The 16,242-nt window shown below is 34.8% G+C and overlaps 1 protein-coding gene across 2 annotated transcripts in view; it reads right to left on the bottom strand.

Annotated features, from left to right (window-relative positions):
• The window catches only part of LOC118804664, a 96,973-nt gene that overhangs the window by 30,246 nt on the left and 50,485 nt on the right, over positions 1–16,242 (bottom strand). For both annotated transcript variants that reach the window (XM_036565236.1, XM_036565235.1), the window contains 17 exons: positions 15,646–15,819; positions 15,279–15,452; positions 14,658–14,834; positions 13,965–14,138; positions 13,574–13,747; positions 13,248–13,424; positions 12,955–13,128; positions 12,594–12,767; positions 12,050–12,226; positions 11,336–11,509; positions 10,503–10,676; positions 10,194–10,370; positions 9,807–9,980; positions 9,315–9,488; positions 3,634–3,810; positions 409–582; positions 50–223 (listed from right to left, as the gene is read on the bottom strand). In XM_036565236.1, the coding sequence (XP_036421129.1) occupies positions 50–223; positions 409–582; positions 3,634–3,810; positions 9,315–9,488; positions 9,807–9,980; positions 10,194–10,370; positions 10,503–10,676; positions 11,336–11,509; positions 12,050–12,226; positions 12,594–12,767; positions 12,955–13,128; positions 13,248–13,424; positions 13,574–13,747; positions 13,965–14,138; positions 14,658–14,834; positions 15,279–15,452; positions 15,646–15,819 (2,973 nt within the window). The remainder of the gene's footprint in view (positions 1–49; positions 224–408; positions 583–3,633; positions 3,811–9,314; positions 9,489–9,806; positions 9,981–10,193; positions 10,371–10,502; positions 10,677–11,335; positions 11,510–12,049; positions 12,227–12,593; positions 12,768–12,954; positions 13,129–13,247; positions 13,425–13,573; positions 13,748–13,964; positions 14,139–14,657; positions 14,835–15,278; positions 15,453–15,645; positions 15,820–16,242) is intronic.

Genomic DNA, 16,242 nt, shown 5'->3' with positions numbered 1-16,242 from the left:
TGTATTTATGTTTTAAAATGTTCCTTATTATTTAAAGTGTAAAACTCACCCTAGTTTCTGTAGTTTACAGCACTGATTGTTCAGTAGAGAACAGATCTTCTTCACTCCAGAGCATCCTAGTTTATTCTCACTCAGATCCAGCTCTATCAAGTGTAAAGGATTTGAACAAAGAGCTGATGATAGAGCAGCACAACCTTCCTCTGTAATACTGCTCTTATTGAGCCTGCAGACAGAGAGAGATGGTGGAGAAAAGATGGTAGTATGTGACTTATGAAGGTATTTTTGCCTTGTTTGCTCAAGAATGTAAAATAAGGTATAAATAGCATTTTATATTACCAAATAGATAATAAGCATTGTTATAAAATATTACTTAGAATTAAATTGTTAATAATAAATCACATTACATACTTCAGTTTCTGAGTTCTGCAGTGTGAATCTTCCAGTAGGTCAGAGAGTTTCTTTAGGTCTGAATCTCCTTTTATTTTCCCACTCAGATCCAGCTCTCTTAGCAGTAAGGGGTTTATTCCTAGAACTTTAGTCAGAGAATCACAGGCTTCCTCTGCAGCAGAACTGTTCAAGAGTCTGTAGAGAAAAAATTGTATATCTAACAATGTAACGACATTTTCCATTGACTGCACTATAAAAAAAATGTATATTTACATGCCATCTGCCATACAGTTAACATCACTTATGCATTTCATAAAAATACCAGTGTAGTTGCTGTAAATGTAAGGTTAGTGATGATTATTTATTATATATAGTTTTGACCATGATTTTATGCTTAAGCTTCTAGTTGACTAGTAGTATTTTTTATATTATGCTTAGGTCACAATAAATAAACAGTGCTGTATTTGTCAAAAATTGTCAAAAAATGAAAACATTGCAAGGCAAAAAGGTTTATGAGTCCTGTACCGTAATATTTAATGTAACAACATCACATAACATTTCAATTACTGAAAATTTTCAGCTAATGACATTGAGTTATGTTTTTTCATATCACTTAAGGTTAAAATCCATGTAAGTTAAGTCCCATTTTTGGCACCGAAATGTATAGATGCACAAGTAGAGCCACAGCTGTAATGCTCTGTTAAAGTCCTACTAATGGTAGATTTCATATGGTAGTTTGTTAAAAAGTGATGTCTCATGTGTCCATTAGAATCCAAATAAGTAGTGCATGGGATTGGTTTCATCTTTCATACATTTACTAATTCATCTTCATTATTAAAGAAGGATCTGCCTCCGTTCCACTGTTTACCTTCCAGTGCTGAGATTCACATTTTGTGTTTGCTCTAGACGTCATTCTCCCTGCTGCCAAGAGATTACATGCTCAAGTGCCCCAGCACTGGAGGCACTGATCAGTTATTTAACAGAATACAATTACCAATAAGAAGCTTTTGCTAACACTATGACCTTGATTTATTAAAATAAGATGTGATTAGAATGCTTGAAATGATAGCCTAACCACAAAGACAAACCATGGCCAATGGTTACTAACAGTAATATTGCTTATGTTGGTGTTCGCTCACATTATTGTTGTTATTTAGTTTATGATAGGGGTTCATGCCTACTTTTTCCCTGTACCAATACAATCATCAGTCTAGAAAGCAATCATGCTGTTGGTTAGGGAACTCCAACCTTCTTTCGTTTCCTTGTTTCTCTTCTCACCTGATACTCAGTAGAGGAATTTCTGCTCATATAATTATATACAGATACAGAAATGGCCCTCCATTTACACCAGTGTTAAATGTCAATTTTGTAGTTAACTGGAGTTTTTTGCTGCTTGCTTTTCCATTTATGTATACAATTAAATGTTTTTCTTTTGAATTGGAATGACCTGATTCATGCCATTGCTTAAGCTTCTGCAGTAACTGTATTTTAAGCTAAATTTGTTGTGTTTTTATATTAGATTTTCAGGTTTTAGAATTCAATAGTAAAGTGTAACCTCTCGTGGAATGTTAATGTTCTGGGCCCACATCAACTCACAACCTTACAACTCACTGTTAGTATTATACAACTTTTATATCTAATTTTATGTTTATTTTCTTTGTAGATTGTAGATTTAAAAGCTTTGTTCTTGTTATTAGTATAATAACATTTGTGTAAAAATATGTAACAGTTTGTGAAAATACAGTTATTAGTTGAATTTCTAAGATCAAAAAGTGGATATTAAGTGACATCAAACCAAATCTTACACACATGGAGTTTGGCTGCAAACAAAACCATTCCACAACACTGTCTTGTCAGTTTAATGAATTATATATATGTTTAAAGCTTCTGAGGTTCAAAGCTCAGTGTATACCTTATTTACATCCAATTTTGTCGGCCACCATGGAGAAGACCATGAAAATGAAAATGCAGTCAGATCAAATGCAGTTTCAAAGGCATTTTGACACAGAATGAGTGCAGTAGGTGTGAATATGTAATTGCAAATAGTAGAGGCGCTGTTTCTCAGTTACACTTGAATTTTGTCTTCTTTCTAGCTCGGTGTTCTCTGTGATAATTCAATTTGAATGCATTATTAGAGAGTGAAAACGCATATAAGATAAATTACATTTTAATTGTCATTTTCACACCATTTTTGCATAATCACATTAAGTATGAATATGTACTTCTCTTTGTGTAAATTAAATGTCTATGCTAGTATACTAAATGGCAAATAAAATCACAGTATTGATTTTGAATTTTAATATTGAGGTCAACATTGCATTAATGAGTGGTAAATTCATATGCAAACATTCAGATACATTGCCTTTTTACATATTACATTTTAATTTTAATTTTGATACTGATATGTTCTAGAATTTTTTGATAGATGTTCTTTGTTATTTCTTCATGTTTCATTGTAACAGCAAAACAGTGCATTGTGTTTTAAAACTTTCAATGACGCTAAATCAGATGCTAATAAGTAAATAAATAAAAGTGAATAAAGTACACAGTTTAAATGTGTATATATGTAAAATTTTGAAATTTTACAGTTACTGCATGTATTAAACACTTGGATAATGTTCTGCATTCTATTAAAACATACTATGGACTCTATCAAATCTGAGTATCAACTGACATATTTACATTACATTAAATGTTTGAAAACTTATGACTCCTTACCACTGTCTGTTTTTTTAATTTTTTGTTTTGTTTTGTTTTTATTTGTTACTTTGTTTGGCAACTTAACTACTACTCCAGCAAATTGCTGTATTTATAAATCCCTTTGTTTTATGATTACTTTCATGTGCTCATATCCAGGCAATAGCAATAAATCTACACACAGATTTTTCAATTAAAAACAGATAAGGATTAATAATTTACAGTCATAAACTGGTTATGACTAAATTCAGAGAAAATAGGGTAAAAGAGACAAATTGATGATTTTGTCTGTAATTGTACTGAAATAATTATAATTTAACAGTTTCTGCTGCATTTTTCAGATGATGTTCTTGGTATTTCTTTTAAAAACAATGTTTGGCACCCTGTGCTGCTGGACATTTGACTGTTTTTTTTTTTTCAAAGTTTTTTTAAAGTGCATTTCTTCCAATCCACTCAGTATTCTGATCAACTTCAAGTGTACATCATATATTATTATCGAGCTTGGTCAACAACTGAAGGTATTTGTAGCATAAATGCTCATAAAGATACCTTGTTGTCTTCAGTTTACAGTTTGGATCCTCTAGTAGATCAGTGAGCATCTTCACTCCTGTTTCTCCAGGATCATTCCCTCTGAGATCCAGCTCTATCAGGAGTGATGAGGGGTTTGATTTCAGAGATGAAGCCAGAGCAGCATATCCTTCCTCTGTTATACTGCAGAATGAAAGTCTGGAGACAAAACATATGATAAGAGCTGTAAAATGACACAATGGAAGACTGCTGTACTTTTAAACTAATAAATCATGGAAAATTTGTACAGATTTTTTTCTGACCCCAATTGTAGTCTCAACCAGTAAGAGCATTTATGTTTTGCATTTTTGTCCTCCTGTCTTTCTTTTTCCTGCTGCCATGCCCTATGGTCACTGCTAAAACTCCATAATGTAATTCTAGCAAGCTATCAACTAGTTGATCTATGGCAGAAGTCAGTACAAGTGCTCGAACTGCAGTTTTATATTGGTGTAACAAATTTATGGATGAGCTCAATTTTTCAGTCTTTTGGATGGAGGGATATAGGACGTATTTGTTACATGTTGTTCAAACACTTCATAAGGTAAAATGCTGGAGGTCACTAGCTCGCTAGTTGACCAAAACCCAGAAAAAACAAAAAAACAAACATCCTCAAAAAAAAATCCTCACCTTTTGTTTTGCTCACAGGAGCAACAATGCCTAGTATTTAAGTAACTTTAATATTCTGGTGATGTCCAGCATTTATGCCTTTGGTGTTAATGAGCTGGTTGATTGTATCTTGTTTGAAAAGTATCTAAGGCTGTGTTGTGTGCTTGGCCATTTTCATGCTTAAAACAAGTTATGTCCATATATTTTTAATCCTTAAATCCAAACAGCTTTCTTCCCCACACTTGTCTCAAAATCAGTGGGATCCTCATTACTAAGGCTCCTAAGACTCCATTTTTCTCCTACCAATATGTTGGGGAGCTTCTATATGTAGCTGGGTGTTTAGATGTCAAAAATGGAATTATGAATATGAAATACACAAATCCAACTCCAAAACAAGTTGGGCAGTGATTTATAAACCTATTTTGATCTGTATTTTAACAGAAACAGTACACAGACAAGATATGTAATGTTTTACCTTATCAACTTCATTGTTTTTTTAATATTAATATGTATTTTAGTATATATTAATTTATATTAATAGTTTTTTTAATTATTCATCAATATATGCTCATTCTTAAACATTGATGCGAGCAGCATTTTCCAAAAAGTTGGAACAGGATCAGTTTAAGACTAGAAACATTACAAAATGTTCAAAAAACATCTTATACATACAGAAAAGGTCTAGTTCTTTAGAAGCCAGGATGAGTAGAGGTTCACCACTTTGCCAACAATACATCAGCAAGAAATCCATGTTCCCCATGAGCACATGCAAGCATAGCTAGATCCCCATCTTTGGTACATAAAATCCTCAAAAAATTCAGGTAATCTGCACGTCACATCATCAGAGATTGGAGAAGTCTCTGAGTGAAAAAAAAGGCTGAAAATCATAACTGAATGCTCAGGACCCTTAACCCCTCAGACAGCACAGCATTAAAAACTGGCATGTTTCTGTGATGGATATCAACTCATGAGCTCGGGAGTACTTTGAAAATCTGTTGCTATTAAACCTTGTTCACTGCTGCATCCTCAAACGTTTATGTCAGAGATGTTTCAGCATGACAAAACCAAGCCACATTCTGCACATCAACATTATAAACAGAGAGTACAGGTGCTAGACTGACCTGCTTGCAGGGCAGAACTGTCTCTATTGAAAAAGTGTCTTATTAAGCTCAAAATGGCCCCAAAAAGGCCCCATAAGGTTGTACAGCTGAAGACTTGTATAACAGATGAACGGCAAAACTGTATCAATTTTCAGTCTCCAAATGTTTATTAAGTGCTCTTAAAAGGAAAGTTGATGTAACACAGAGGTAAACATGCTTCTGTCCCAAATTTTTGAAACATATTGCAGGTATAACATTTGGAATAATTGCATATTTACAAACAACAATGAAGTTAAAGGTAAAACATGAAATATTGTGTTTTTGTACTGTTTTCAACTTAATACAGGTCAAACAAAATGTTCTAAACACTGCTTTCCAATTCCACCTGCTAGTTAGGACTCCCCCAATCACACGATACTATCAATGCTAGGAGGGTGAAGGCAGCACAGGCTTCCTCCGAGACCTGTGAAGCACCACCGCTTCTTTTCAAACTGCTGCTCACGCAACGTCATCGGACAGCTGAACGCGCTCGGAGGAGAGCGCCAACCGCCAGATCTGTTACGTCAGCTAACAGACGCCTGTGCTGACTAGCAGCGCGTTGAGTGATGGGGGGAGAGGGAGGGGCCATCCTACCCACCCAGAGAGAGCGAGGCCAATTGTGCTCTCTTGGACTCCCAGCTACGGATGACTGTAGCATCAGCAGGGATCGAACTCATGACCTCCTGATGATACGGCCAATGCTTAGACGGTGGCACCACTCGGGAGCCCTGCTTTCTGTTTTCTGAGAAATCACACTTGTATTCCCTCCAGAGGTAATGTTCCCAAGTCATAAACAGGCCTCAAGAATTCACACTTTCTCTTTAGGGTCAAGCAGACCCTAAAACAAACAAACCAACAAAAAAAAGATCATTCTGGTTTATCATAAGAAGACAGGACAGTATGTATGTCATCATGGGGTTATTATCTCATGTTTGAATTGATTATTTTAAACATGGACACATAGCTCCACCAAGTGGTGGAAATAAGACAGGCTGCACATGTTCAAAACCATTTTTCCACATTAACTGAAATGCCTTTTAAACAAGGAAGTCATGATACTACAATTCATCACTATTAAAAGTTGGACATTTGAAATGTATAACATATTCAGTCCAAACAGAATTGGGTCACAAGTTTATGATGCTGGTTAAAACTCCATACTGTTTTATATAATTGATACTACTTTTGTTTTACTTTTTTAATTCCTTAAATGTGTATCACACACACACACACACACACACACACATTTTCTAAGCTGCTTATCCTTCTGTGTCACGGGGTAAATGGGTATCTCATTATCAGTAATTACTATGAGTATTGAGTGTTTAGTGGAGCTTTGCCCATTTAAACATTTTTTTTTTTAAATCGTTAAAAGACTAGTGAGTTTGTAGAAACTAGGGAGGCATGTCCCCTTTTCATCACCCTGGCTTTGTCTAAAGCCAACCAAATCAGGATGCACATTGATTTCAGCAAGTTGGAGAAAGTTGGAAAATGAGAAAACTTCCATCTTAGAAAAAGTCTTAGTGCCAACCTCAGCTAGAGAGTTTGAATGTTTAACTAGTCTTTTGTTTGTGTAAGTGTTTGTTTAATTTGTTTTTATGCTCACCTTAAGTCTGATCCACGCTACACTGAGAGTCAAGAAGGGTCTGTTGCATGGCCAATGACAGGTCGCTTTTAACTCATACCTTTGCACAGTTGAGGATATCACGCAGCCTCAAAATCAGAGCATATTCCTAAACATCATCCTGACATGTCTCAGGAAGTCTAGCCTGGTCTCAAGAGCAGTTGGAGCCGCAGCAGCAGCGCCAGCAGCTGCGTGCGTAACCTCTTCACCTGCAGGGAAGCTGCATTTGACCGACACGGGCTGCCTCTATGGTGCTAGATGGACCAATTCTCAGCCACTTCAGTAGAAAGAAGTGTTTCCAACTTCCTTCCACGACCAAGTAAGGCAGGCTTTAATATGCTCAGAGGCTGATGCAACTAAATCTGGCAGGGTTTTATATTCCCTGTTTAGGCCCACTGCAGGTTAGTCCATAATTGGATTTTGGGTGTTTTCAGGCCCGTTGCCCATAAAGCTAATCACCTCAAACTTCCTTTTGGTTAATAGTATTGGTTAATCATGGGTTAATCTCTGTATCTGAGCTCTATATGGGTCTGTGTATCTTTTGATTATTTCATTTTTATTTCAAAACCTGTACTGAAAAACAGTAAATAGGTCAGCTCTCGTTTTTGGTTCTGTTATTGTCAGTGGAGTCAAAGTCAAGAAATGGCTTTGTTTTACAGTTTCACAAACTAATTATAAAATCAAATGACAAACTCAGTAATAAAAGAAAGTGTAATATTTTATTCATACATAGAAGCTCAGAAATCAGAAAGATTGAGCATGAGTGTTGACATTTTGGGAGGCTATAAGACATTTTTGTAGGTGTTTGTATACTTGATGTAGCTTTGTTCGATTTACAATAAAAAAAGAAAAAAATTAATGTAAAAAAGTTATGTGAAAAACAAATAAAAGTTGAATGAATACTGGAAAAAAAAAGAATACTGTAATGTTACGTTGTCAAACATGAACTTGGTTGTAGCAGGTGTGTTATTGCTCCAGACTTGGGAATTAAAACTGTGAGCTGTGTGCTGTCATGTGTTCATAGCATTCTTATAATGTAGTGTTGTGGCTGTCTTTGGCTGCAGTTTTGGGAAAGGAGCTTTAGAGGTGCATTACGTAAAGCTGCTCCATGGCTCCACTAATCCCCCTCCACCCGTAAAAAGAGACGTTGTTGTTGTTAAATTTTTTAATGTTATTAATGTTGCTGTTCTGCTAATCTAAAATATGTGTATGTGTTATTCTTGTGGGTTTAGTTAGTGTTTACAAGTGGAGTAGCAGGTTAAAAGTGACAGTATCTCCTTCTTCACCAAGATGCTACACTACTTATCATTATGACTGAAAAGCATTCATTCCCCCAAGTGCTGCACCAACAACCAACGGCTTTATTACATTGAATTAAAACTATCACTCTAAGACTCTATGTTTGGCTTTAGGTCCTGTTGTGCTGTTTGTTATGAAGAAAACTATTTACTCACAGAAACAACCAAAATCGAGTGGAGAATTAATGCTGTGTTCACGTTTGCATTGAAAAAGTATATTTCTGCACATCATAGTAGTATGCAGTCCATGGGCACCATGAATCTGCACAAACATTGCTATTACAACATTGTTAACAACTAAAATGGCTGATTTTTAGAGGAAAGCTTTAGCAACATAGACTGTTTAAGCTGGGAAAGGGCAGGATAACGCTCTCTTATTTTTGATGTACAATACTGAGCTTGTCTGTTATTCAACAATGAAAAGTTTGGCATCCATGACTCCCAGAAAAAAATTGACATCTGGTTTATTCCATAGCTGTAGTCGACAGCAAAAGTTGGAAAAACTTCTTACAGCTGCGGCCTGTGGCTTCTTTGAAAATAATGTAATATCTGGTCTGTCTAAATCTGTCTACCACAAATAGGTAAACACAGTATTAGTGTCCATATGCCTGCATGACACACATGCACACGAAAGGTAATCAGAATTCTGCACAATACTGACAAATTTTCCTCAACAGCTTCTATCACTAAAGATGAAAACATTGGACAGCAAACATGTTTTGGCTAGTGATCTAGAATAAGGGTAATGGGAAAATTGTATAAATTTGATTGTTTTGCGAACTCTTCCTGTAAATGGCCTATATGTTTTAAATGCAATTATTTTAAACACAATCTTGTTTGGGCATGTGATCATAATATTGTTACATTTGTGCTGCCATTTCTATGCCCACAATTCAATGCCTCGCTTTCTTAGCCATGTTTGTTACTTAAAAGCCCCATAGTCATAAGAGGAACAGCTGAATAATAAGCAAACAGTGCGTAACACCTAGAACTCACCCCAGTTTCTGCAGTTTACAGCCCTGATTGTTCAGTAGAGAACAGATCTGCTTCACTCCAGAGTTTCCTAGTTTATTCTCACTCAGATCCAGCTCTATCAGGTGTGAAGGATTTGAACAAAGAGCGGATGATAGAGCAGCACAGCCTTCCTCTGTAATACTGCACTTATTCATCCTGCAAACAGAGAGTGATGGTAGAGAAAAGTTATAATTATTTTTAAATGAAATTAAAATTCGGGTTGTGTACATAATGAAATATTATATTCTGTACAAAAAAAATCTACATAATAGAACAGTGCAGAAAATAGTATTTGTTCAGCCTGCAAAGAGATTGATCTTTTTTTTTCAAATTTGTTTCATCTTAAATTTGTATTGTCACCTGCAAAGAAACTGTAACAGTACAGAATGTATACCACTACAATACACATATTAAAGACTTCATATTTCTATGTAAAAGTGACAACTTAAAATGCAAACGCTTTAAACTACACACTTCATTTTCTGAGTTCTGCAGTGTGAATCCTCCAGTAGATCAGAGATCTTTTTCAATTCTGAATCTCCTTGTATTTTCCCACTCAGATCCAGCTCTCTCAGCAGTAAGGGTTTTATTCCTAGAACTTTAGTCAGAGAATCACAGATTTCCTCTGCAGCAGAACTGCTCAACAACCTGGAAATACAAAATTCTCATTTACAATTGTGACATCATGCACAATGCATTAAAAAAATAAATGTTAAGTATAAATAAATAATTGTTAGGTATTAATAAATAAAAAAAAATCTGGAAAAAAAATAACGTGGGAAGTTTTGTTGTTAAATACATTTACATATTTATGAGTTCTAAAATTAATTTGTGCATTGTTGTTATGTAGAAATTTCTCACCTCATTGTTTTCAGTTTACAGTTTAGATCTTCAAGTAGATCAGTGAGATTCTTCACTCCTGTATCTCCAGGATCGTTACCTCTGAAATCCAGCTCTATCAGGTGTGATGAGGGGTTTGATTTCAGAACTGAAGCCAGAGCAGCATATCCTTCCTCTGATATAAGGCAAAATGAAAGACTGGAGAAAAAGTATGTTAGAATTAAGAAAGAATTACATAGGTGTGATAGAAAACTGATTTTTTTAAACCCACAGTTAAAAAAGTATTTAAGTATTAATAGTTTTTCTTAGTGTGTAACAACTATAACTCACCTAAGTTTCTGTAGTTTACAGCACTGATTGTTCAGTAGAGAACAGATTTGCTTCACTCCAGAGTTTCCTAGTTTATTCTCACTCAGATCCAGCTCTATCAAGTGTGAAGGATTTGAACAAAGAGCTGATAAGAGAGCAGCACAGCCTTCCTCTGTAATACTGCTCTTGTTTATCCTGCAGACAGACAGAAATGGTGGAGATAAGAAAATTTTAACTTTAAAAGACTTCACTCTTAAAAATATGTGCAGTAAATTTTTTGTTAAATTAAGTAGAATTCAGATTCCCTTAATGGGATCTTTTCTGCATTTCCAGGTGTTCCCTTTCCTTTAGTGTGTTATGCAGCTTATTGTGCATGTAACTGGTCTGCCAATTCACAAAGCCCAAAGTTCCCTCCAGAGGAAGAAACTCTCTCCCACAAAAAATACTTTTCTCAGCTATCTGAAATGCCTCACTGGAATTCCAGTTCTTTTCCTTTGTTACAAGATGATGCAGTCTTGTAACAAAATCCTTACTGCCTGTCTACCGGCAAGCTTAGCACACCCTCACGCAAGAGAGCTACAAAGTAAAAACATCCTGTCTGACGTCTGAAACTTCTTGTTAGCCTCTACCAACTTCTTCTACTTGACTTTCAGGATCAGACTCTTGCTCATACCAATACAGCAGAACCAACGCCATTGTAAGATTAGCTACAGCAGTGTAGGGGCAGAATTGTAGCAGGATGCTGCAACGTTATGTAACTTGCAAGTGACAAAAGACCATTGCATAATAGGCAATTAATTTGTAAGTTTTATTTAAAGCAATATTTTAAAACCTAAATACATTAAACTACATACTTCAGTAACTGAATCCTGCAGTGTGAATCCTCCAGTAGATCAGAAATCTTCTTCAGTTCCGAATCTCCTTGTATTTTCCCACTCAGATCCAGCTCTCTCAGCAGTAATGGGTTTATTCCTAGAACTTTAGTCAGACAACCACAGGCTTCCTCTGCAATTGAATTGTTTAACAACCTGTAGACGAAGCAACACAGATTCATTTTTCTCGTAATGGTTATTAGTAATAATAATGATTCATTTACCTATTTTTTTCCAAAAGTGTAAGTAAAGGCCAACTTTAGTGAAATATGAAATGTGAAAGAAACTGATGTTTCAAAAATGAATTAAAATTTTAAAATAGCACTCCGAATTTTAAACATAGCTTCATTTCCTAAATAATAAATGCTAAATGGGATAAAAAAAAATATCTAGAACCAAGCAGTTGGGCTGTTATTAGAGACAGACTTCCTGATAACAGCTCAGATCTGAACAAGAATAAATGAAACAAAATTAACTTTAAAACTCTAAGCCATGCATTTAACATATAAACAAATGGTTCAATAAGCACTAAATCAGAACTTTAGAAATATTTTTCTCAGAGTGATTTTATTACAAAAATCCTGACTATCGTCGAAGTGATTTCTACATCAATAAGTGTACTACAAATGTTCGGTAAAATAAATATGTTATTGGAATTTACAAGCTCACAATATCTACATTTCTTAAACTATCTACCTCAGTTTCTTCAGGTTACTGTCTGGATCATCTAGTAGATCAATGAGCTTCTTCACTCCTGTATCTCCAGGATCGTTCCCACTGAGATCCAGCTCTATCAGGTGTGATGAGGGGCTTGATTTCAAAGCTGATGCCAGAGCAGCATATCCATCCTCTATTACACTACAGAATGAAAGACTATACAGCACAGAAAAAGTGCACTTTAGCATCAAAACAAAACTAAAAAAAAGTACATATGAAGCACATTAAATCCTACTGAATAATAGTTTGATTTAACAAAGAGTGAGAAAGTCCTCAAAACAAGTAGGCCTCTGCATCACATGACCAAACATGTCAAAACTCATGAGACCCAATTTCTGCTTTAGGTCTTCTGAGCTGATCAGAACTTCATACTGTATTTCCATCAATGAACATCTCAATAGCTAAGGCTTCATAACTACAAATATATGAAAACAGCAAAATAAAATCTGATAAACAATAATCAGTGTCAGTATGAACTTTCAACCTATTCTGATACAGAGCTCAGGAATATAAATGATCTCACTGTAGCTTCTGTAGCACAGATTTAGGATTCTTCAACATTTCACAGAGCTTCATCACTCCAGAGCTTCCTATTTTATTCTCACTCAGATCCAGCTCTATTAGGTGTGAAGGATTTGAACAAAGAGCTGATGATAGAGCAGCACAGCCTTCCTCTGTAATACTGCTCTTATTCAGCCTGCAGACAGAGAGAAATGGAGAAGAAATTATTAATAACATTATGTAAAATGGAACAATGCCAGAAAAAGTGGAAATTTGCATATGACTCGTAACATACACATGAATACAGTTTATTTAAAAAATATATATAATATATAAAATACTGAATGCATTTTAGATGCATATGAAAAAATTATACTACAGACTTCAGTATCTGAGGTCTGCAGTGTGAATCCTCTAGTAGATCAGAGATCTTCATTATTTCTAAATCTCCTTGTATTTTCCCACTCAGATCCAGCTCTTTCAGCAGTAAGGGGTTTGTGCCTAAAGCTTTAGTCAGAGATTTACAGGCTTCCTCTGCAGTAGAACTGTTTAACAGCCTGAAATGACAGATAAAATTATTACTTTTTCAAAACCATGTCATGTCATGCGTAATGAAATTTACAAATTCTTATTTTAACAATGTTTTGTAAAGTATTGTAAAGTAGAAATTTCTCACTTAATTGTCTTCAGTTCACAGTTTCCATCCTCTAGTAAATCAGTCAGATTCTTCACTCCTGTTTCTCCAGGATCGTTCCCTCTCAGATCCAGCTCTATCAGGTGTGATGAGGGGTTTGATTTCAGAGCTGATGCTAGGATACCATATCCTTCCTCTGTTATACTGCACCATGAAAGACTTCAAAGAGAACATATGTTAGCAGTGTTATAAATACATGATAAAGTTTCTTTTTATTTTTAAATGCCATTTATTTGATCTGTGAAATCACTGTGAAGACATTTAAGTATTTCTTTATTCCTTTTTAGTGTGTATCAATTAGAACTCACCCCAGTCTCAGCAGTTTACAGCAATGATTGTTCAGTAGAGTACAGATCTGATTCATTCCAGAGTTTCCTAGTTTATTCTCACTCAGATCCAGCTCTAACAGGTGTGAAGGATTTGAACAAAGAGCTGAAAATAGAGCAGCACAGCCTTCCTCTGTAATACTGCATTTATTCATGCTGCAGACAGAGAGACATGATGGAGAAACGTTAATTTACGGAAACTTCACTCATGAAAGTGACTAAAGTAAATGTATTTTTAAATTAACCCTGTGTAATCCACATATGACAAAATAACAATTCATACTAAACTTTTCACCTTTCCTATTATTATTATTATTATGATTATTTTATTTTTAAAACAACAAATTAAAATCCAAATGGAGTTAGTTCATACAGAAGTTTGTTAAGTCTGCAGTGTGAATCCTCCAGTAGATTAGAGATCTTCTTTATTCCTGAATCTCCTTGTATTTTCCCACTCAGATCCAGCTCTTTCAGCAATAAGGGGTTTATTCCTAGAACTTTAGTCAGAGAATCACAGGCTTCCTCAGCAGTAGAATTCTTCAATAGCCTGTAGACAAAGCAACACAGACACATAATTCTGATAATTATTATTAATAATAAGAATGATTTATTTACTCATTTATGTCCAAGAGTGTAAGGGAATGTATTTTTTAGTTAAATATTACAGTATAGAAGAAATTCATGATTGAAAAACAAATTAAAGTTTTAAAACAACATTCTGCATTTTTAAAATTGCTAATTGTTAGATAGAAAATATCTAGAACCAAGCAGTGAGCCCTTTATTAGAGACAGACCTCCTGATAATACCTCAGAGGTGAAGGTAAGAATATATGAAACAAAACTAACTTTAAAACTCTAAGCCATGCATTTAACATATAAACAAATTGTTCAATAAGCGCTAAATAAGAACATTAGAAATATTTTTCTCAGAGTGATTTTATTACAAAAATCCTGACTGTTCTAGAAGTGATTACTACATCAATAAATGTACTACAAATGTTTTGTAAAGTAAATGTTACTGAAATTACATACATCTTACAACATCTACATTTCTTAAACTATCTACCTCAGTTTCTTCAGGTTACTGTTTGGATCATCTAGTAGATCAATGAGCTTCTTCACTCCTGTATCTCCAGGATTGTTCCCACTGAGATCCAGCTCTATCAGGTGTGATGAGGGGTTTGACTTCAAAGCTGATGCCAGAGCAGCATATCCTTCCTCTGTTATACTGCAGAATGAAAGTCTAGACAGCAGAGAAAATGTGAACTTTAGCATCAGAACAAGACTAAAAGAAAGTGCACATGAAGCAAAACATTGAAGCAAATAAAATCCTACTGAATAACAAATTAAGTTCTTGTAGAGTCAGGAAGTCCTTCACACAAGTAGGCCTCTGCATCACATGATCAACCATGTCAAAAATCGTGAGAGCCAATTTCTGCTTTAGATCTTCTGAGCTGTTCAGAACTTCATACTTTATTTCTATCATGGAAAATGCTGATATAATTATATTACATTTGTTAATCTATGCTTGTGGGTGCACTTTCCTTCTACAGTGTCTTTTACACAAAAAGCTCAATAGCTAAGGCTTCATGAATACAAATATATAAAAATAATAAAACAATAACGAATGTCAGTATGAACTTTCGGTCAATGCTGATACTGAGCTTAGGAATATAAATGATCTCACTGTAGCTTCTGTAGCACAAATTTAGGATTCTTCAACATTTCACAGATCTTCATCACTCCAGAGTTTCCTAGTTTATTCTCACTCAGACCCAACTCTATCAGGTGTGAAGGATTTGAACAAAGTGCTGATGATAGAACAGCACAGCCTTCCTCTGTAATACTGCTCTTATTCAGCCTGCAGAAAGAGAGGGATGGTAGACTAAAGTTAATGTCAAGAAACACTACTGTTAAAAATTACCAAAAGGAAAGTTATTTTTAAATTGGCACAGTGTAACCAATATGACAAAAATATCAAAGTATAATAATCATCTCACTTTTCATATTTTTTTAAAGAATAAATTGAAATTCAAACACAATTTGCTACATACAGAAGTTTGATAGGTCTGCAGTGTGAATCCTCCAGTAGATCAGAAATCTTCTTCAGTTCTGAATCTCCTTGCATTTTCCCACTCAGATCCAGCTCTGTCAGCAGTAAGGGGTTTATTCCTAGAACTTTAGTCAGACAACCACAGGCTTCCTCTGCAATTGAATTGTTTAACAACCTGTAGACAAAGCAACACAGATTCATTTTTCTCGTAATGGTTATTAGTAATAATAATGATTCATTTACCTATTTTTTTCCAAAAGTGTAAGTAAAGGCCAACTTTAGTGAAATATGAAATGTGAAAGAAACTGATGTTTCAAAAATGAATTAAAATTTTAAAATAACATTCCGAATTTTAAACATAGCTTCATTTCCTAAATAATAAATGCTAAATGGGATAAAAAAAATATCCAGAACCAAGCAGTTGGGCTGTTATTAGAGACAGACTTCCTGATAACAGCTCGGATCTGAACATAAGAATAAATGAAACAAAATTAACTTTAAAACTCTAAGCCATGCATTTAACATATAAACAAATGGTTCAATAAGCACTAAATCAGAACTTTAGAAATATTTTTCTCAGAGTGATTTTATTACAAAA

Source organism: Colossoma macropomum, unplaced genomic scaffold, assembly GCF_904425465.1.
Source record: "Colossoma macropomum unplaced genomic scaffold, Colossoma_macropomum, whole genome shotgun sequence".
NCBI lineage: Eukaryota > Metazoa > Chordata > Actinopteri > Characiformes > Serrasalmidae > Colossoma > Colossoma macropomum.
This window is presented reverse-complemented; position numbering and strand designations above follow the sequence as displayed.